Source organism: Biomphalaria glabrata, chromosome 11 (assembly GCF_947242115.1).
Source record: "Biomphalaria glabrata chromosome 11, xgBioGlab47.1, whole genome shotgun sequence".
Lineage (NCBI taxonomy): Eukaryota > Metazoa > Mollusca > Gastropoda > Planorbidae > Biomphalaria > Biomphalaria glabrata.
This window is the reverse complement of record NC_074721.1, coordinates 15,049,766-15,073,404: the sequence shown is the minus strand read 5'-3', so window position 1 is coordinate 15,073,404 and position 23,639 is coordinate 15,049,766. Positions and strand designations below refer to the sequence as shown.

At 35.6% G+C, this 23,639-nt stretch overlaps 2 protein-coding genes across 5 annotated transcripts; both read right to left on the bottom strand.

Annotated features, from left to right (window-relative positions):
- Positions 1-492: 492 nt before the first annotated feature.
- On the bottom strand, positions 493-14,576 carry LOC129928923 (FMRFamide receptor-like). Of its 4 annotated transcripts, XM_056045433.1 has the most exons (4): positions 14,166-14,576; positions 12,986-13,135; positions 12,637-12,744; positions 493-6,086 (listed from the first exon to the last, which is right to left on the bottom strand). In XM_056045433.1, exons 3-4 carry the CDS (start codon positions 12,723-12,725, stop codon positions 5,036-5,038), a joined length of 1,140 nt encoding a protein of 379 aa, XP_055901408.1. In that variant the 5' UTR covers positions 12,726-12,744; positions 12,986-13,135; positions 14,166-14,576; the 3' UTR covers positions 493-5,035. The 4 variants fall into 4 exon arrangements, with proteins under 4 accessions (XP_055901408.1, XP_055901407.1, XP_055901406.1 ...); XM_056045432.1 differs by having other exon boundaries at positions 12,637-12,781; positions 12,986-14,576; XM_056045431.1 differs by having other exon boundaries at positions 12,986-14,576.
- Positions 14,577-18,179: 3,603 nt separating this feature from the next.
- Positions 18,180-23,262, bottom strand: LOC106069828 (probable G-protein coupled receptor B0563.6). The gene is made up of 2 exons (XM_013229572.2): positions 22,939-23,262; positions 18,180-21,025 (listed from the first exon to the last, which is right to left on the bottom strand). The coding sequence occupies exons 1-2, from the start codon at positions 23,034-23,036 to the stop codon at positions 20,167-20,169; spliced, it is 957 nt and encodes a 318-aa protein (XP_013085026.2). The 5' UTR covers positions 23,037-23,262; the 3' UTR covers positions 18,180-20,166.
- Between the last annotated feature and the right edge of the window lie 377 nt (positions 23,263-23,639).

Sequence of the window (23,639 nt, the reverse complement as noted above, 5' to 3'; positions counted from 1 at the left end):
ACACTTCCGCCTTACTGGACTGAGTTACAGGAGTCACAGTGCCTTCACAGTGCCTCTGTCCGAGGAGAATAGCTCGGTTCTATCAGGATGTAGCGCTGTGGGTTAAAAGCTGTCCAAGGGTCAAATAATACTGATTTCCCTCGAGGCTACCTCCGAAACCTTCCCCATGTTTGGGTATAGCCGAAAGGTATCAGAGGTTTCGATAAGAAACATTAAGAAACTGGAACAGACACAAAATAGAGCAGTGAGATTCATAACAAACGAATATTCACATTTGACTAGAGTAACACCTTTATTAAAATCACTAAATTTAGAAAGCCTTTAGGAGAGAAGACTCAAAAGTAAAGTAGCAATTATACATCAAACTCTGAACCATAATCTTCAAATACAAAAACAAAATTTAATAAAATACTCTGAAAGACACAAAGATAAAGGCACATTCCTCATCCCATATGCTAAGACAAATTTGTACAAATACTCCTTCTTCCCTAGTGCTATTAGAGCATGGAATGGGTTGCCTGAGCTAGCCAGGAAAATCAGTGACTTGGCAGAATTTAAGTCATTGGTTAATATGCATGACTGAATGCATGACGTGTAGGACGTAATCATCTTCTTTTTCGAAGTAACGTATGTATTATATAAGATAAGATAAGAAGAAGTTTACATTCTCCCAGGTGGGTAGCTACGGCTAACGGACTAATGATTTAATGCCATGAAACTCTAAATTCTGTCACCTGATCTTCTTACTTGCTCAATTTACGTTGCAAACCTCTTGCACCATTGCAAAATAACAAACATACCATATGTATGTATTACAAACCCAGGAAAGCTCTCATTATTACAACAATGTCGGACCTATCTCGAACTAACCCATTGATACTTTTTTTTTATGTGCATGTTCAAAAACATTTTCTTTTTTATTATATGTAGACAGGTTTGTTATGGTAACATGAATAATATTGTTACGAATCTCACTATCCAGGCTCTCTGCAAACTGCACCATACACTACCAACTTAAAGAACTTGACAACTCAGGGCTCCAAAGTAACGTAACAGTTTAATGTCAATACTGTACAATTGGCAACACGTACACTGTACAAATATCTCTCCGATTACACCGTATCGCCGTATCAACTCTTGCACTGGCCTCTCCGTCTGGCTCCGGGCTTGCACTGGGTTCAACTGTTCTGGACTGACTTCACACACTAGGCTCGTTGTGTCGGACTTGATCACAGACCAAGATCAAGACGCTAGTCGTCTCAACTGTACTTGACAGTACTCCGCACCGAACCGTCGTAATGTTCCGTACAGAACCACACCGTTGAACTGTGCTGTAGTCGACCGTGTTCTGAGACCCTGTCGTGAACCCTGCTGTATTGAGCCCCTTTTCTCAACCGTCTTGACTGCGACACCTCCGCTCTTATATAGGGTCTCTACTGGCCTTCTATAACCGGACAGAATGCCGCTCGACGTTTCTGGGTGGTCAGGTGACTACAACTCTAGTGACGCTTCTGAGCTCTGTTCACGACACAGATCCTACTCGAACCTTCATGTTGTTAACTCGTCTCGGCTGACCGTCGTAGCTCGTCACGGTTGACCGCTCGTCTAGCACTGGCCTGGGGCGATTTGCGTCCGCTGACTACACACACACCACTACCCCCCATCTGTGCCACCACCAGGTTTATAACCTGGTTATATAATGGTTATCTAATATGAGCAAAAACTTTTTAAAAAAAATTGAGTTTAATGACTATGTTTTTTGTACATTGTCAAAATAAGTAAGTCTATAAAACATTTTTGAAAAACAAAACAATTTAATTAAATGTGTTAATAAGTTTCCCTTATCATGATGTAACTTTTAATAGGCTTCAAAAGTTTTCATTTTGAATATATAACTCAATATGCTTAGCAGATTAACATTTGAAAAAGTAATTTAAAATGAACACGAGCTTTTAATATAACCTGTCCTTTAACCTTTAATTGCAGAGAAGAATTGTCAAGAAATCTAAAAGCATGACTCCATAAACACTGGCAGTTAATAACAAAAAAAACTTTACTCCATATCAACATATAATTATTATTATAATTTTTATCATAATTATTTGAATGAAAAACTAACATTGAGATAAAAAAATATCTTAAAACTGAAGACAATTTAAAAACAAAAAGTAGGAATGGGAGGGGAAAAAATAATAAATGAACATTCTGTATACAATATTATATGACAACATATTAAGTCCCATGTGGAAAAATATAAAGATACCTACAAAAAAGGAGGCAATTCATCACTAACTGCACTGGCCACAAATAAAGCCAGAGTTATAGTTGAAGTGCCATAATACTGTTCAATTGTTCAACATTATTTGTGGGTTAACTAAAACTAATGCTGGACATATGCCTGCACCATGTCAGGGGTGTTTGGCATAACCTTGTCCACACGTGTGCCAGGTGGCAAGTTCAATAGATATAATTGTGATTCCTGCAGCTATAGACACAAACAAGTGTTTCTCAGGGATGACAACAGGAGCAACTTCCTTCAAGACACAACTCACAATGTTCAGTTTGACCGCAATCACTATCAGGTCACTTTTCTCCACGACTAATGTGTTATCTTTAGTTGTATTTACTCCAATGCCCGCTAGTACTTCCAACATCTGTTCACTACTATCACTCACATATATATTCTTTGCATGGACCAAACCTGATGAAATAAATCCATTGCTCATGACTTGTGCCATCTTCTATATTATAAAGTAGAATGTGAGGGGTATGTATGTATGGATGTATGTTACTTATAGACATCAAAACCGCTTGACCAATCTTGATAAAACTAGGCAGGAATGTTCCTTGGGTACCAACTTAGACCGTAGTGTATGTATTGTAGCCCTAAAACAAACTTAAGACTCTCAAAAAAAATAAAGTTGTCCGACTCTATTACAGCTATAGTATTTTATGGATCTAGGCCATGTCTACAATGTTGACATAAGAAAAGATAGAAAGGATTTAGACCTAGATCTAATTTTAAGAAATACACTTTGCGCAGATAGTTTTTTACTTTGACACATGAAAATACAAAAGAAGATCCATTGATTTCATTATATAATAAAATTAATCTTCAATTTTGTGTTTCAAAAGCATTTTTTACATTAATTAGTTCCTTATATCTGTGATTACAGATTTCCTGACGAACATTCTTTCATTAGACAATACCGTAATGAATCGCGTACTAAAAATTAATTCGTTTAATTGTTTACTTTATAATCCCATCCCTAGATCTAAAACTCTAATTCAACTCTAAGATGATAAAACTTCTCTTCGCACAGATAGTTTTATACTTTAACACATAGACATATTAATTAAAGTCCATTCATTTCATATTTTGATCAAATAAACATTCAAATTTGGTTTTCTAAAGCTACATTCGCCTACGAAAGCTGCGAAGCCGAGTTGAGATAGGCCTAGATGTATATTCATTCATGAATCGCGTACTAAAAATTATTTCGTTTAATTGTTCACTTTTTAATCCCATTCATTTAACAAAGCTATCGCTCTTTTCGTTTTTAATAGATAAGAATGTATCGACTTCGGGTAAACCCATTTTCGCAAACCTAATTTTATTTTCGTAGCGAAAGAGAAATAACGTGAAAGGATCATTAGCTAAGTTTAACATACATATAAATCAAATCCACTAGATTATTCAAAAGCATTTTTTACATAAATTAGTTCCTGATATCTACAGATTTCCTGGCGAACATTCTTTCATTAGACATTACCAAATGGTTACACATTAACACATCTCTCTTCTGAGGTCTGAGTCTATTCCTAGGCCTAGGTCTAAAACTCTTACTGAACTCTAAGATGATAAAACTTCTTTTCGCAAAGATAGTTTTATGCTTTAACACATAAACATACTAATTATTGTCCATTCATTTGATATTTTAATCAAATTAACATTCAAATTTGTTTTCTAAAGCATTTTTAATACATTCGTTCGCTGTTCGCTAAAGCTGCGTAGCCGTGTTGAGATAGGCCTATATTCATTCATGAAAAAAAGTTCACGCATGCGCAGCACAGAACTCTAGATTAGTGTAGATTTAGATCTACGTCTACCTCAAGATCTACTTTATACTTTATACACATGAACAAAATTTAGTCTATTCATCTCAAATTTTAATCAAATATATGTAGGCCTACAAGCAAATGTTTTAATTTGAAAAAAAAAATTGATTTAATTAAGCCTATTAGGTATTTTGATTTGATAGCTTCATTCACACTATTTTTACATTGACACATTCGCTTTACTTATTACATTATTATTTCGTTTAATTGTTTACAAAACACTCTCAGTGACTATATCGACAGTAATGCGCAAATAAAGACCCGCGGGTCGCGGGTAACATATGTCTAGTCTATATTATAAAGTAGAATGTGAGGTGTATGTATGTATGTATGTATGTTACTTATAGACATCAAAACCGCTTGACCAATCTTGATGAAACTATAAAGTAGAATGTGAGGTGTATGTATGTATGTATGTATGTTACTTATAGACATCAAAACCGCTTGACCAATCTTGATGAAACTAGGCAGGAATGTTCCTTGGGTACTAACTTAGACCGTAGTGTATGTATTGTAGCCCTAAAACAAACTTAAGACTCTCAAAAAAAAAATAAAGTTGTCCGACTCTATTACAGCTATAGTATTTTATGGATCTAGGCCATGGTTAACAATATTGACATGAGAAAAGATCGAAAGGATTTAGACCTAGATCTAATTTTAAGAAATACACTTTGCGCAGATAGTTTTTTACTTTGACACATGAAAATACAAAAGAAGATCCATTGATTTCATTATATAATAAAATTAACCTTCAATTTTGTGTTTCAAAAGCGTTTTACATAAATTAATTCCAGATATCTGTGATTACAGATTTCCTGGCGAACCTTCTTTCATTAGACATTACCAATCGGTTACACATTAACACATCTCTCTACTGAGTCAATTCCTAGCTTTACTTATTACATTATTATTTCGTTTAATTAATTGTGACTATATCGACAGTAATGCGCAAATAAAGAACCGCGGGTCGCGGGTAACATATGTCTAGTTCTTCCATAAATACAACAGTTTTATTTATTTCTTTTTGACAGTTTGCTGACAATAAAAAAAACAACTCGTGACTACAAAAAAAAATTAAAGTAACTCCATTGAAAGGGATCAAACTTCTCTTGGTTTTTTTTGTAATTATTTCTAGAAAGGATTTTCTAAAAGCTTTAACAAATATTACATAGACCACAAAATTCAGAATATGTGATAAATCAGATAGGAGAAAGAGAGAAATGTCTAGGACTGGGCTGACAGTTTCATAATCAAATGCAGGAAAAATTAGACAGTAATAAATTGTCCCTGGCGTCGTTAGGATCACAAACAAAATGGCTGAACTAACCATAATCCGACTAAATGTGCTTTCCAGTTTCAGGCGAGAATTTGATTTTTGTATACTTCTGGAATCTGGTTTTGAAAAATTGAGTTTCACTATGACTAAAGAGGTGATTAGTGTAGTCAATAAACTGGGCACTAGAACTGCGACAGCATTTATTAATATATTAAAATTGTCACCTGATATATTTATTGTGATACAGCCCTTAATTAAATCATTATATTCTCGAAGTGTCACATTAACTAGTATGGAGTATACAACAAAAATGCACAGCATTGTTGCCATAGTAACGTGTACTCTTTTTGTTGAAACAAAAGTTCGATAATGAAATGGAAAAAATATGGAGATAAAACGTTCTGTACATATTAAAACTAGAGTCCAGTTGGCAGTTGTTACTAAAGCAATAATTGAGGAAAAACTTACTAAGCAATATACATGTCCAAAAATGTCTATATTGTAATAATATTCAAATCCATATTTAATTACTTTATTTATCAAAGAGATAGTATCAAATGTTGCCATGTAGATAGTTAGTATTGATGTAGCTGTATTCAATCCTCTTAAAACTAAAATAATGGAAATATTTGCGAACAGCCCAAAGGTTAGCAACACGGATGTAATTACCAATCTTGCCTCTAAGAACAACCTGTAATAAAAAAAAAGTTATAGAGAACACTTTATTAAATCACCTGCTCTATATATAAGAATTATATAGATAGATAGATAGATAGATAGATAGATAGATAAATAGATAGATAGATAGATAGATAGATAGATAGATAGATAGATAGATAGATAGATAGATAGATAGATAGATAGATAGATAAATAGATAGATAGATAGATAGATAGATAGATAGATAGATAGATAGATAGATAGATAGATAGATAGATAGATAGATAGATAGATAGATAGATAGATAGATATAGGTAGAAGATAGATAGATAGATAGATAGATAGATAGATAGATAGATAGATAGATAGATAGATAGATAGATAGATAGATAGATAGATAGATAGATAGATAGATAGATAGATAGATAGATAGATAGATAGATAGATAGATAGATAGATAGATAGAGGTAGAAGATAGATAGATATAGGTAGAAGATAGATAGATAGATAGATAGATAGATAGATAGATAGATAGATAGATAGATAGATAGATAGATAGATAGATAGATAGATAGATAGATAGATAGATAGATAGATAGAGTAAGTTTTATAGTTCGTCCAACGTAGTTCGATGATGACCACTTTTATCATCCAGAGTGCTTTGCACTGGGGTTTTGTGCCTTCTCGTGTGGCTGGTGACACCTATGTGGCTGGTGACACCTATGTGTGCCCGGAACGTTCGGCTGCACACTGAGCAGGTTATTCGCTTGCCTGAATTTTTTCTCTGACGCTTTTCTTCTGCCAGCGCCCTTCACTTATACTCTCCAATTTGGGCGCCAGTTTTCACATCGCGACGCCATGATGCTCTATTATGTGCTTCCGTCTCCCAGGTTGCAGGGTTCATGGTGTTCCTAGAGCGTTTTCTTGTCCACCTTAGTGATCGCTTTCTTAAACTGACCCTAGTGGAATCTTTTAGAAATGCGGGAATCTTCCATCCTGCCCAATGTAACTAAGGCTGCATCAGGATTGTGTCAATTCTTTGCAGCCCAGCTCTTTGGAGGACTCCAGTTTCAGGTATTCTCTTACCATTTAACATTCTGTATTTTTACGAGACAAATCATTTAAAACTGATTCAGTTTTTATTCCGAAAGGGAAATAGACACTATTAGTTTGGTGTGGTCTGTCTGCCCGTCCGTCAGTCCGTCCTTCCGTCCGTCCCGTTTAGATATCGTAAACTAGAAAAGATATAGTATGTCCGACATCATGATATTTTAGACCAATCAAAGCTGCAATGGCTACTTTTTTTCTTTTCTGAAAGCGAAACATTTTTTTTATATCAAATATTTAAGCAGTTTGTTTGTTTTTTTCATAAAAATACATCATTTTTCAACTATTCACTATTAATAGTAACAAACACGGGAGACTGTTTACTATGGAAGATGGCTATTTATAATATTTTTAACACATTTATGTAAGCGGTCTTAGATTTTCTTGTCAAAATTTTTTTTAATTGTATTACTACGTTATGTAATTTCAGTCCTACAAACTACTAACATTTACCAACAAATGTTTACCTTTATTTAAAGAGAAAAAAATCTTTTTAGTTTCAAGCAACAATTAATGAGCAGTGTTTCATATTATAGACGTGAACTACAACGCAATACTATACATCTGGGACGCATAACTAAAGGGAAAATTTTTATTTGTTGAGACATTAAATGAGAGATCAATTAGATAATCAATCAATAACATCAGTTAGGCCAGGTTCACATTAAACTTCTTAACTTCATCTTCACCTATTCCCTTGTCTGTTAGACTGTTGGGGCACCATACAAGATCTGTCAACCGCCTTTCTCCATTCCTCATTTTCCTTTGCATTTAATACAATTTCATTCACTGACAGGCCTGTAAATTCATTGATGTTGTCTTCCCATCGCTTTCTTTAACTTCCTCTTCATCCTCTTCCTGTTACTGTTCCCTGAAAGAGGGCCTTTGCAATCTCTGAGGACCTTGTGATGTGGGCATTGAGTTTGAGTTTACCTTTTTTGACAGTGGTTAGCAGGCCATCGTGCGGTCCAATTGCTGTATTGATCATGTTTATAATTTCTTCATTCGTGATGCGGTCTATGTAAGTGACACCTAGGATATTTAACTAAATCTTCATAACTTTAAGTTTATTGAATATATATGAATATTATCAATGTAATAATAATAGCATTAATAAATCTCCATATCCTGCATTTTAACTACCCGAGCGGACCGTTTCTGGGGCCGATTTTGAGTTTGTGTTTCCGCACAAACTGTTTATGTCATGGGCGTATCCAAGTTTTTTATTTCGGGGGGGGGGGGGGGGGGGTTGGGCGGATTTTTTTTCTCGCCCTGGGTAGCAAGGGGTCTGGGGGAGAGCTGAGAGCTCACCCAGCGCGGGGTGGAGCCCCGCCACCAAGCACCATTTCTGGTATTGAAAGCCAACTAAATGCATATTCTGAAGTACGTACAGTGCATTATTTTTCTATTAAAAAGTTTCATTTCAAAAACCTAATGTGCTATTCTTACTGACTTAGACCCTCCCGCGCCGTTCGGCGCATTTGCTGGCAAGCTGTTTCCACAAAAATCTGTCACTGGCAATGTCTGAAGCCTATTCCCACCTGCTATGAGGACCTCCATGAAAGTATTGCGCATAGTTGTACTAGGATGTCATCGCAACTCTTATTATGCGTAATTCATTTTGTCAGAGAACATGTCCCGCAAACCTCATGCAACGCTCTGTCATTACCTTTAATAAGGGGTCGACTGCCACTTCGGTATAGGATTTCCTTGATTTAGACCCGATCTCTATAACTGGTTCCTAAAATCCGTCTTAGCCATCTTTGTAGAGCCACATTTAGTGCTTTTCAATTTCGGCAGATGACTATTCATTGCACTGTAACTTCTCTTAACTACGATCTTGGAATTAGGTGACTATTTTGCTTTACATGTTATATCGAAAAGAGGAGTTTTATCGTCAAAATCACCTTCTGGGGGGGTTTTAAACTAAAATATATCTGGAGTTGTTGATTTTTTTTATTCAAAACCACTTTTAGCTACGATCATAGAATTTGGTGACTGTAGTTTACTTTACAAATAATATTGAAGAGAGAGGTTTTCAACCTTAAAACTCTCTGTTGGGGGATTTTAAACTCAAAACTATCTTGAGGGGTTTTAAACTTTTTAAAAAGCCATCTGGAAGAGAGGGGTTGAAACTCAAAACCCCCCATTGGCTTGGCTACGCTCAAAGAATTTTAGAATGTAATTTGCTTTTTTTTTTATTGAAGAGGTATTTTTTACATCAAACCCCTCTGAAGGGAAATTTAAACTCAAAACACCCAATAGACTTGGCTACGCTCATAGTAATTTGATTGCGAAATTTTTTTTTTATTTTTTATTTTTGAAGATTTATTTTTTAGCTTTAAACCCCGTTGGCGGGGGGTTTAAACTAAAAACCTCTTTGGCTATGCTCATAGTATTTTGAGTACGTAATTTGCTTTTTTTATATTGAAGAGGTATTTTTAGCTTCAAACCCAGCTGAAGAGGGGTTTAAACTCAAAACCACTTTGGCTACGCTCATATAATTTTGAATGTGTAATTGCTTTTGTATATTATCGTAAATTTTGGAGAGGGGTTTAAAATCAAAATCTTCCTTAGATGTGCTCTTGGAATTTGGGGATTGTCGTTTGCATTTTTTTTTGTATTATAGAAGAGGGGGATTTAAATGCAAAACCCCATTTTAGGGGGTTTTAAACTCAAAACACCTTGCTAGTTGGTTTCAAGCTCAAAACCCCCTGGTAGGGGTTTTCAAACTCAAAACCCCCTGGTAGGGAGTTTTAAACTTAAAACCCCCTGGTAGGCAGTTTTAAACTTAAAACCCCCTGCTAGGGGTTTTTAAACTCAAAACCTCATGGTAGGGGGTTTAAACTCAAAACCCCTGGTAGGTGGTTTTCAACTCAAAATCCCCTGGTATGGGGTTTCAAACTCAAAACCATTTGGTTTGGGGTTTCAAACTCAAAACCCATTAAAACCCCCTGGTAGGGTGTTTCAAACTCAAAACACCATTGGCTGTGCTAGGGCAAGTGATTGTTTAGTATAAAAATTTCACCTAAAATAAAAAAAAGTTAAAGCAAAAGATCAGTCACTAAACTCCGACACCCTCCTTGCGGGGGGGGGGGATTTCATTTCGGGGGCACCCCCCCCTGGCTACGCCCATGGTTTATGTAACCTTGTTTTACATGTCTTCTGTATACTGTCCACGTTTCGGAGACAAAGAGCAGTGTAAGGAGGATAACAGCCCGATAGATTCCTAGCTTTGTGTTTGTGGTGATACCTCGTCTATTCCAAACATATTTAGACACTCTGCTATATGATGCACTGGCTTTGGTGATACGCAAGTCGATTTCATTATCGATGTTTCCGTTTTGGGAGAGTGGGCTGCCAAGGGTGGTAACTTAGTCCACTGCATTTATGTGTTGTCTATTCATCTAGAACAGGGGTGGGCAAATTACGTCCCGCGGGCCACATGCGGCCCGCCGAAGTGTTTTATGCGGCCCGCCGACACCTATAGAAATCAGGTGTGCCCACAGTATATACATATAAAAATGCAATTATTAAAAATAATATCTATATAAATTTTTGAAACTGTCTCATTATAAAAGTAAACGAAGATTATGCTTATTGGCTATACATCAACACATTCAATTCAAGACACAATCTCTGAGTGTTGGATTGGCTTGGAACAAGATGGCAAGTGTAACAACTGATGTAGCTCGATCTTTGACTAAGACATTTTTTTTTTATAAAAGATATCCCAACCATAAACTCTAAACAGGAAAGTTTGCGCAAAGCTGCATAAAATTTCAATTTATGGGTCATGTCATAATAGTAATCAAACTTAGTAGAGCTGGGTGTGTTAACCACGGGTAGTTCCGATTTATGGATCCGCTAGCGGCTAGCCTAGCACGGGCAAGGCAAATGAGGTAAAAAATCTCGAGGTAGAAATTGTTATGTTACTTGAAGGGCATTCACTGTGACTTTGTTACCAATATTTCTAATGAATAGTGGAACACAGATTTCATGTGTTTTATAATTGCTATTGCAATTGGTTGCTTACGTATGAAATATAATGCATGGTAAATCTTTTCAAACAAGGCTTTCCCATTTCTACAAGCAAGCAAAAGAAAATAGTTTTTGTCATTTTCCTTTGCTGAAAGACGAAACTATTTTTAGTGAAATAATTAAAAGTACAACACTTATTAAGATTCCTTAACTGTGCAATTTATAAAAGCAAATTTTAAGACGTCAAGAACCAGTCTTCAATACCATCAGCTCACCATTTATCGCAGAAGCTGATTCAGCTCCAGAGGACATAACTCCAAGCAAAGAGAAGTTCCAGTCATTACTACCACGGGAGTCTTATGGATGCCAGAAGCTGTATTTCCACACAAAAAAACTTTGCTGTTGTTCACACTATTTGGGTACACATACATGTTCTTCTTCGTTCTCATTTTACATGTTGGAGGGTTCAGATCAGCAATTCTACATCTGAGATGAACCGCGCAGTGGTTTCCGGATCAGGCAGTTCTCCGAATAGTCTTTGGTGAGTTTTTTTGGGGGGTCTCTTGATTTAGTATGTACCATTGAAGGTACATGGTCAGCATTCTCTGGTGATGCTCCACAAGGGCAGGTTTCGCTCGTCCCGACATTCAACTTCCGGAACATATATTATTGTCTCATTCCGTGATCAAACATTTTTGTGGAAAGTAAATAAGTATAATCACTGGTCAATGTTGACTGACTGTAATTTGACAGCAGTCACAGGGGTAACAACTAGTAAGCTAGTTCCACAGTTCCAGAACATTATGCACGAGTGTAAAAAGTTAAATACTGCTTATTAAGTACAACTGTATATTTGTGGGGATATTGTGATATAAAAAGACATTAGTAATTTTTAAAAAATCGTAAAATTGATTTCAAAATTGCTAACTCTTGTCGTAATTTTTTTACGCGGAGTTTGAAAAAACGTGAATATAATACATTGAATATAATACACTGTAAATGGGAATTAAAAGAAATTCTACACAGTTAGCGAGCGTATCTTTCTAAGAAATATACATATATGCGGCCCGCCATTCCCAAACTTTTTTTAATGCGGCCCTCGATACGAAAAGGTTGCCCACCCCTGATCTAGAAGTTTAGATACGAGATATTTATAGTAAATGTATTTTAAACCAAAACAAATGTCTTAGTTTTAATTTGGTTTTGCTTTAAAACAGTGTTTATTGTTGTTTATTGTTATTTTTTTATCCTATTCTTAAGAACTGTTATGACCTTTCTTTTGTTTGTAATGACCACCACTTTTCACGTGTAGCGCAAAGCTCTAGCTCAGGCCAGATGAAGAACTTTGTTTTAACTGTTAAAGTGACTGAATTATGTATCAAAACGAAATGACTTATTAAAAAAAAATTATGATATAGAACTTAGAAAATAACCAGAGTTCATCAGTATGAAAAAATGGTCATCAAATGACTTTTACAAATCAGATAACTTACATCGTACTGTCACTATACTTGTATGGCAAAATGGTATCGTTTGGTTCAAAAGTAAGTGAGGAGGTGTTCAAAGCAGACGTCTCATTCATGACGGTTGTTGTAGTGGTGCTGTAATATTGGATGTTAAAAGTCCAATTTAAAGTGGCTAAAAAATTATTTGTTTATTATTAAAATTACTTCGTATCTTTGTTATATTTAACAAGAGAAATATAACAATTACTTAGTAAAACAACAACAAAACCTTGAATTAAAGGTAATTGTATCAATTAGTTTGGATCAGTCATTTAATTAAATTTGTAATAGATAAAGACAAACAATAATAAATCTGTGGAATAAAAAATATTTTTACCGATTTGTTTTTGTTTAGCGCAATTTCATGCTTTTAGCTTTCTCAATGAGAAATGATCCTATCACCTGTCTTGACCAGTTGGGTCTGAATTCGAACATTAGGACTCAAACTTCATCAAGCCAATACACTAACCACTCTGCCAGCGAAGTTCTTATGAAAATAGAAGGTCCATAGCTATATATTGTTTGTTTTAAACTTTTAAGTAACGACCTGATTCTCTACACAAATAAGAAAAGCATCTAATTTAACTTTAATTTAATATCGACACATTATCCAAGTACATATTCTTTCCCTTGTTCAATACCAACCCCAAAAAAATAATCTCCAATAATAAATGTACTAATTATTTTTTTAAATATAATTTTTTGCTTTGTTATGTAAAAGAAATATTTGCTCAGAATTTCAACTTGATCTGAGACTGAGTGTGGGAGAAATAACGTGTACAAAAATTGCACCAAACAGACAGACAGAGTTAGCTATCTATATATCTCAAGTTGTCTTTTATGGTACTTGTGGAACTGCTCTAGTTAGTATCTAAGTTAACTATTATTTTCCATAATAAATTTTAAAACAATTTTATTTAAAGTTTAGTAAAATCTTACACTTTCAAACATTTCTTAAATTAAATTTCATACATTTTTCAAATTAAAATATAAAGTACATTGAAAAAAAAATGTGGTATAAATAAACAGCTATAAATACTTCAAATAAGATTACTTTGTACACATACTTTCTCTTGAGATAATCTCCTCATTCTTTGTCTAGACGTTTATTTAATTTATAATTATTATTTTTCTATCAAAAGTTTGTTTTCAATGTTTTAATCATCCATTAAAAAGTCCGGTGTAAAGACAAGAAGTTCCATGTCAGACATGTATAGTGACTTGTACCGCGTTGTACAATCTAAATGTGATGTGTTTTTGTTTTATTCCATTCTAGATTTGTATGCAAACGCGACATAAAGCTCTTCAAATGCTATATTTTTTAAAAGCTATTATGTATGAGTTATTTAGAGCAAATAAAGACATTTACAAAGGTTTTTCAGCTGCATGAAGAAGCAATGTCTTTTTTTTTAAGTCTTTTTGTTTATTTTACTTGTTTTTTTTTGTAAATTAATTTTCAATCTTTTTAAATTAAAAAAAGTGAACAGGTTGATAAGGAATTATGAAAGTATACTTACAGAGAAAATGAAACTAGTATACTTCCTGTGACAAAGTGCCGAATCCGCCCATTCAATCCTTTATATCACAAAAAATTGGGGAAATGAATAAAAAAAATTAATCTAGCATGTCATTTCGAAAATGTCACCAGAGTTCGACTGACCACGACTTTCAGGTGGAACCGTTGCTCTGTAGGCAACAGAAAATGTTATAAAAGGTCAACACTTGATTAGACTAATAAATAATAATAACTCTGCTGTCATCTCTCTGACCCTGAACTTTTCAAGCAAGACTGTCAGAGCGTGATATTGCTACATGGTTGACGTATTATGATTCATTACAACATTTCTCATTGAATACTTGCAATGAATTTTGTTTCCGTTTTTAAGGAATCAGGAGCATGACAGCGCCCTAAAATTAGAAACATGGCTTCAATAGTGTTACAAATGACAGTGATAGGTAGAGGTCAACGTATGACCCCGGCGAGATAACAAAGCAGCGAGTGTTTTCTGGAATGTACATGTATCAACAAAGACAGGATGTGACGTGTCCTTACGTGTTATTCCAGAAGGTACTAGCAATGTCCAGTGACAGATAGAGGTCACAACTTGTGACCCCGGCTAGATGACACTGCAGCCGATGTTTTCTGGAATCTACATGTATAAACAAAGACAGGATGTGACGTTTCCTCACGTGTTATTCCAGAGGATACTAGCCGTGTTTGTGCAACTTTGGACAAGCGATTAGGGACTCTATATAAGCCAGAGAGTTAATGTGAAAGTCAGTCGTATGGAGTCGTGAGTTAGCCGTTACAGTCGATACAGACGATGTAAGACGTGTGCGGCTCTAGTGGAAGAGAAATGTGTACGACTCGATGCAAGTTAACTAGGGTAGAGTTAACTGGAGTGGACTACTGTCGTTAAAGTCTATACAGCGAACTACAGTGGACTTGAGCCGTTACAGTCGATACAGTCGATGTAAGACGTGTGCGGCTCTGATGTGGTAGACTGGAGTACGACTTGGTTCAGCTTTGGGAGACCTGGAGCGACACTGGGAAGTGTGTCATTGGTCTGTTCTGTAGAATACGGCTCGATGCAAGTTGAGAAGAGATGAATTGCAACGAAGTGAAGAGATGCAGTGCAACGAAGTATAGCTAACTGTAAACTGACAGATATTGTACAGTCTTCTACGCTACATGTTAAAGTAATGTTAGAGTTAATAGTCATTAAAGTTATATGAAACTGAAAGTTTAGTCGTCAAGTTCTTTGCAGTGTTTTTATTTGTGTGCCTACTAATACATTTAGCCAGAAGATTCAGAAATACGTAACAATACTATTGCTACTAAAAATAAGAACGATAGTAATACAGGAGTATACTCTAGAGTTATTCTCTATGCTCTGGTTTTGTCTAACTATTTTACACGGATGAATTGAAGCTATATGCAGAAATTAAACAAAAATTACAAACAGTTATTAAAATGTTAAAACAATAAACTAGGTTTCTTTCTTTAGCAAATACGACTTAAATGCTGCTCTGCTGAACCTGGCCAATACTGATGTTTATATTGCTTTATATGACGCCAGTGGAAAGAAATCGTACTCCATGGAAGGTTCCTGGCTTTTTATATATTGAAAAGTTTGACAAGGTTTATTTCTTAGCATGGCTTGAAGCGGACACCTGAGACAAAAGGCTTTGTCACCACAGGACCGAGATAGTGCAGCTGAAATTTTGAAAGGCACATCCTGAAACCAGATGTTATTGACAAATATTGAAAATGAGAAAAGGTCGGTGAGTCAATCAAATGGCAGGATGCCCATCTTAGTCTGAATCGGCCTATCCTAGTCGCCATAATCAAGTTGCAAAACTAATACCTGGCCTTGAGATATGATTACAGTAGAATGCACCCCCTTACAACTAAAAATCACCACAGGATGTTCCTGAGTTAGCCAAATAAATACTTTACTGGGATAAATCTTAGAACTATTTAAACAGGCAAGAGCTTCTAAGCACCCTGCAGTTGTTGGGAATGTGTTCTACTGTCTCGTCTTCCACGTGACATCTGGAATCGTGGTACTCTCGGATCCTAGCGAAACAGGCTCCTATCGGAGTGTCCCTTGCGAAAACGGGCTAAAATTTCTGCCTCCACTAGTCCTGTTAGGGCGTTTGAGAACCTTCCAGACTTCCCATACCATGCTAAAATGGTCCCAGTATTTGTACCACTTGGATTTGATTCATTCACAAATCTACGCTTTCGCTCTTTCGTATGTATCTCTGGTGGGTCTAATAACGTTCCTAGCTTCACCAATCCGTCGGACTTCTCGTTTCCTCTGATTCACATCACCAGAAAATTTCCCAGAGGACACTCTTGAGGGGGGACTACAATGAATTTGTTTCCCTATAACAAATCTCGACCCTGACATTGAAAACTAGTTCATTTTTACAAAAATAAGTATAATAGTCTCCACAACTTAAGGCGGAAAAAGTTATAGCCAAGTATGTGCAATTAACCTTTTCTTTTTTTGAACAAGTCTGAACCTTCACTAATGAAAAAATAATCAACAGAAAGATAAACATCTCTCCTTCCCGAAAAATGATCCTAAATCAACCGTCAAACTATCACACAATCATCTGTTTCTCTGTTATATACTAAATATTGGCTTCCGCATTCAAAAATACATTTTACAAAATTTGCTCCAAATATAAATTAATAGTACAAGAACAAGAAGGCATCATAGGGAGGGTCGATGGACTGAAACAGATAATAAGGCAACTGACAACGCATGATTTATTGGATGATACCTTGAAATCGATTCGGTTACTATACGAAGAGATCAATAGCAGGGTGATTCTGTATCTCCGCTCTGGTCATACCTTGCAATGAATCATTTGTAAACATTTCTCCATTTCAAAACAATAGTCTCATCTATTGTACATGGATGACCTAAATTAGTTGATAAATCTGAAACGGTTCAAAAATAACATGCCCCTTCAGTGAAGATATTTTTTTTAAAAATCTTATCTGTAAAGCTCACTTCATCTGTCTGCTTGGCCATTTTTTGTTTCACTTCCATTCTAAGATCAAGTTGAAGATTGACACAATTATTTAATTTTGATGACAACACATGAATGAATTTTTTAAAAAATTATTGAATCAACTATTTGAAATAAATTAATTGTGTTTTATATATGTAAAACGGGAGATAAAGCTGGCAATATTGAGATATACGGCATCGATTGAACTCAATATTAGCTTTGTTAAAAAAAAGTATTTTTTGTTATGTTTGTCAATGACAATAAGATATGAATAGTAAGTCTACTATCATTTTGTAACATATGGAAGGAATTGATTATCTCCTAAAATGTTTATATTATTATATTAAATATATATTTTTTACTTGAATCAATATAAAAATAAAACATTGACTATAAGACTTTTGATTATTTCCTAAAATGTTTATATTATTATATTAAATATATATTTTTTATTTTAATCAATATAAAAATAAAACATTGACTATAAGACTTTTGATTATTTCCTAAAATGTTTATATTATTATATTAAATATATTTTTTTTCTTGAATCAATATAAAAATAAAACATTGACTATAAGACTTTTGATTATTTCCTAAAATGTTTATATTATTATATTAAATATATATTTTTTACTTTAATCAATATAAAAATAAAACATTGACTATAAGACTTGTCCTAACAAATAACTTCAATATTAATTAACATGCTTTTGTACAAACAATCCAACTCCTGGCCTTCACATGTATCTCAGATATAGCGTGGTCGAGAGGCCAAGTGTGCTTGAACTTGGCTTGGCTTGGCTACTTAGAAGGGGGCTTGAGGTTCAGCAACCGACTCGGGCTGAGTTGTGTTTACTGAGCGCCTAAAGGCAGCACGGAAAACCAACACCTAGATACCCCCTCCCCCCCCCCCCCCCACTGGTCCACAAATGAGATTTGACCAAAAGCACTCTGAGCATGCTATAAGCACGAAAGTAGCGCTATATAAAAGCTATAACTGTTCTCACTACTGAAGAAGGGGTAACTGGCGCCTTAACCAATAAGCTTCGGACAGGAGGGGCCCGTTAGAAGGAAAACTCCTTCGGATACATCAGCTTCGTGGAGAGGGACTCATGTATGGGCGACATAGTTCAGACAACAGCTAATGTCCAGGCATTCATCTTATTTCCATGAGATGATTCATAGTCACTTCGCGACTGAAGGAGGCTATAGAGAGTACCGTATTTTTAAATTATCGTTATAGTTATCGTGTTTTCATTAATACAAATCAATTAACGCAATACGACATTGGTTTACAGTTTGCGACATTTAAAAATGTAGGGATTCGGCAAGGAAATTAATATACAAGCGGTTCTTTAATATTTTTTTTCACGCCCCTCTAGAGGACGTGACGTGGTGACTAGTTGGTCTTTTTGTTTTTAAGAACAAAAATGTCTTGACTTTGGAATGTAATTGTTGACATATAAAATGGCATTAATACCGACGTTTCAAAAGTTTTCATTATTAAATAACGTTGCGTTGTATATCATTTGAAAGTAGAATCTTTCATGTTGTTTTGAGGAAAGTGCCAAGAAAAAAGTTTCGATTCAAGAAGTTCTTTTGAAACATCCCAACATTCTTCACTAATGGGATTCTAGAGTCCAACTGAGTATCTTTTATCTGAACGGTCTAATGTCAAAGAATGTATTGTTCTGTTGACGTCTTTTGCATGAAAACAAAACAGGCCCGCTACAAGACATCTTGCTACGAGGATGATCTTAGACCATCAAGCACATGCCAATCGTACCCGCTCTCGTACCTGTCTGTTCTATTTCAATAATGGTCCCTCCAGAATCGTAGTGAGCCAAACGTGCGCCCGGGACAAGGTACTTTATGGGCGCCCCCCCCCTCCCATTTACCATTAACATATATAGGTGCTTCTCTGTGTTTCCCTTTTAAATTTGACTTTAACGAACAACTCAAACTTATCTGCAAGAAATACTTCATTCTAGACCCAAGGGGAGGGAATTTCTAAAATTAAAAAAAACAACAAAACCCTGTTGTCTTTGACACCTTACAGCGTTCACCAGAGAGCGAACGTATTTTTTTTTTTGGGGTCTGGGTAGTACCACTAGTCTAAGATAGAGAAACGCTGCATGATATATACATTACAAAAATGTTTACAACAGACTTTGTTTATAATTAAATGTTTTCAGCAGCCACATTCTACCCCTTGCAGCGCCGCAATGAAATGTATGTGCTGCTATTGAAATCCTACCACATTTATAAACGTCTTCATAATGGAACTCCACGTAAGCTATTCAGATGCTCAGATCCTCTCTTCCAAAAGCCTTGGAGAAAATCTCTATCGTTATGCACTTTCAGATTCAAAATTGTATTGACTATTGGCCGTTCGTTGGACACATCATCTGCCTGGAGAGGAAATGATGGTATATACGGTGCCCTAGCCGACGCCCATGCTTTTATTTCATTCATTTTAAAAAGATGAACCATAATCTACGACTGAAGGAGGCCAACAATGCCTCCATACAAAAAAATCAAGAGCAAGTGGCATTACAAATCTAACTTAACTTGGAATTCAATAAGTCTGTGACAGCTCGTATCAGAATTCAGTAAGTCTGTGACAGCTCGTATCAGAATTCAGTAAGTCTGTGACAACTTCGTAAAAGAATTCAATAAATCTGTGACAGCTTTGACATAGAGATCTCAAAACTTAAAAATACTAGTGTTTCCAAATATACTAAAATGTTTAGAAGCTGAATATAATTTCTTGTTGTTTTTTTTTCTGTATAGCGTAGATTTCATGCTTATAGTATGCTCATGACATTGTGTCCAAAATCTTGTGTGGGCCAGAGGGTAGAATGAATATAATGGAGAGGATGCCCGTGCTTTAGGCACTAAGCAGACAAAAAAAAATCCCACCTCAGCTCGAGTCAGGAAAAGAAGTCAACCAGTTTTTACCACTCAGCGCTTTTGTCACAGTTGCCTTTATTTTCTTGCAATTATTTGGAGAAATTTGCTTCTAAATGCTTTAACAAATATTAAATAGACAACAAAATTAAGAATGTTGGATACATCCGACAGGAGAAAGAGTACAATGTCAATGACTGGGTCATCCTTCCTAGAATCAAGTGCAGGACTAATAAGGCAGTAGTAAAGTGTCCCTGGCAAGGTGAGGATCATGAATAAAATGGCCGAGCTGAGCATGAGCCGACTAAGTGAGCTCTCTAACTGTTGACGGCTGTTGGATTTTTGTTCTCGTCCAAAATTTCGTTTCGAAAATTTCAGCTTGAAGATGACTAACAATGTAAATGTTGTGATTAGTAAACTGGGCCCTGCAAATGCAACACAATTTATTATAGTATTAAATTTGGAACTAGACACGTTCATAAGGACACATTGCTTCGGTGAGTCGCTGTAAGCGATCGTCATAAAATTGAGTACAACTGAATATACCACGAAAATACATAATACTGTTGCCATGGTAACGTGTACTCTTCTTGTTGAAACAAAAGATCGGTGGTGAAAAGGAAAAAATATGGAAATAAAACGTTCAATGCATATCAAAACTAAAGTCCAGTTTGTAGTCGATCCGAAAATTATTGTCGGTATATACCAGGTTACACAATAGAAATAGCCATAATTGTACGTCTTATAGTATTCCAAGCCATAGCTATAGACTTTGCTCAACAAGGAGAGAGTATCAAATACTGCCATGTAGATAGCCAGTATCGATGTCAGGCTTTGAACTCCTTTTAAAACAAGGAAAATGAAATAATTTCCGAAGAGCCCCAAGCAAAGCAAACATACAGAGATGAAAAATCTTGTCTTGAGGAAATTTTCATTTCTGAAACAAAATAAAATGTGCTTTAATATTTTTGTCATTAATATTCATCATAACATCATCTTTTTACAATACCTCTATTCAAGTCGGAACTTCATGGAACTTTCAGGAACCTGGATCCAGGAAACTAGAAAGCTAATCTCAAAAACAACTCTTCAGATTTTCTTAGAAATTTAACATTTGATGTATAGGCCTATTACTGAGAAAGAATTACTAGCTCGTTGGCCACACTGGGAAAGCTCTAGTTTGGCGTTATAATTTTTCAAAGTAAAAAAAAAAACATTTTCTAAAGAATGAGAAAACATTTATCTTGAACGGGTATTTCCACATTCTGTCAAGAGTTTGATAAATGAATGTTCAGGAACATTTTACGCACCCTCTTCAAGATCTAGATCTAGAGGGCTTTCAGTAAAATATTATATAGTCTTGTAGATTTCTACTTTCGCCACTTAACCATTCAGACCAAAAAAGCCGTAGAACAAACACGCCTTTATTATCATCAGGGAAAGAGGTCAGGAAAAAAATGGGATACGTCAGTTTCTAGAAGGTCATAGTTAATACAAGATAGTAGTAACTGTCTTGGCGTTGTAATAAGTATTTAAATGATTTTAGGTCCGCTAGTGTAAGTTACAGTTGTATCATAAAGTTGTTTCAGTAATACGTTATACCAGTTAAGGTTGCATTAATAGAATAAGAAAGCTGAATACTAACAAGATATTGAAGTCAAGTTGGTATTGAATTGAAAATCCAGGTCCATGTTTAGTTTGAAGAAGTTTGATAAAGAAGCTAGAAAAGCACACAAATGTTTCTTCAGTGTGTTGTCAAGTTTCATATATATATATTATATATACGCAAGATGATTCCGTTTGTGCCATTGTTAATATAAGAAGAAAAGATACAGATTGTATTTAAAAAAAACAATAATGCATCATCGATTAATATTTGGCACTAAAGAAACAGAAATCACCACATGGACTACAGTCACTAAAATAACAGTAGAAGGAAAGCGTTTGTTCCTCTCCACTAAAAACAAAACAAAAACGGATTATCTCAAGCCAGCAGAAAGGAACAGTACAAGGGTTCTCTGGGTTGTCCGGAACGTGTGATAAGTAATAGAAGGTCGTACCTAAGTAAAGTAAAGTTCCCCGTTTCAGAACTTGTGATCTATAGGGCAGATGATGTAAAGGTCATTTGTTTCATTGTCCCACGGTTAACGAAGGTGTCAATGCACAATGACGAACCGCTTTTCCCCAACTAATGTTAGGTGGACTCAGGTGCGCCCAAAGATATCGAGATTAAAAATCCAAGTCTCCACTTAGATTCGAGTCCAGAACCCATGTCCATAAGCCAATCGCTTCACCACTAAGCCACTGGTCCACAAATGAGATTGGACCAAAGCGCTCTGAGCATGCTATAAGCATGAAAGTAGCGCTATATAAAAGCTATAATAATAATATGGAGACCATTCCTATGGGAAGTATAAAGCTACAGGTCTCTATAACACGGTGGAAGTGCAAGTGCAACAGACTCAGCACTAGTGCTGCCTGGTCGTGCGGTATGCGCGCTGGACTGTTGTTCGGACCTCTCGATGGTCCCGGGATCGTGCCCTGCCATCCCCCGTCGTCCTTCGGGAGGTTTGGACTAGGACGTAAATTATCTTCAACTCTGAAGGAACATCCGAAACGTGTAAAACAAAACAGAACTGTGGGAAATGAGCACAACCGAAGACCAGCACTGACCTTTATGTTCAAATCACTCTCAATAAACATCATGTCTTCTGGCGTCCTTTGTTAAATTGCTTCCCTTTGTTAAGTTGCCTCCATTTGTTAAGTTGCCTCCCTTTAACTTACAACAGTATAATCATCCAAAAAAAATAATGTAAAAAAAAATACATATTTTGGTATCTAATGACTTACTTTTCGTTTATAATACTATTCACATACATAGTTGTTTGGGTAGTTTCAGTAGTATATGAGAAGTTGTCCAAATCATACGTTTCATTTTTAATCCACATTGTGATGAGGTTATAATCCAAACTGTCTGCAGTAAATACTAGCCTATAGTGAATACACGTCTTTGTTGTTGTTCTAAAATGTTTATACCTTCTTATCAAAGAAGTTAGAGTTTATGCGCTTGAACTTGGCTTGTCTTGGCTACCTAGAAGGGGGCTCGAGGTTCGACACCCTACTCGGGCAGAGTTGTGTTGTTACCGGTTGTTGACTTGTAGCACCAAACTAAACCGCTGTAGGCATAATGTATCTTAACTAACAAAACTTTAAATAACTTGAAAACTTCCTTTTGTGAACACAACTAAATAGAACTTTATTTATAATATAGACAAAATCAACTTGTGATTAATGAAATAATACTATTTGTTAACAAAATCTAACTCACTACAATAACACAACCTTTCAGTCAAAAGGTCTGGAATCGTCTGTCCTAAATAAGACCAAGTGACGAAAATGTCATCTATGTTGCATTATTCACAACCAATCGATAACATCTTCCCACCGTAACTATATAAACACACACACACACACACACACTCCATGGTGGCGTGGTGGCTGTGTATTAGAGCACTTCTCTTCCATACTTAGGGGTCTCGGGTTCGAAAATC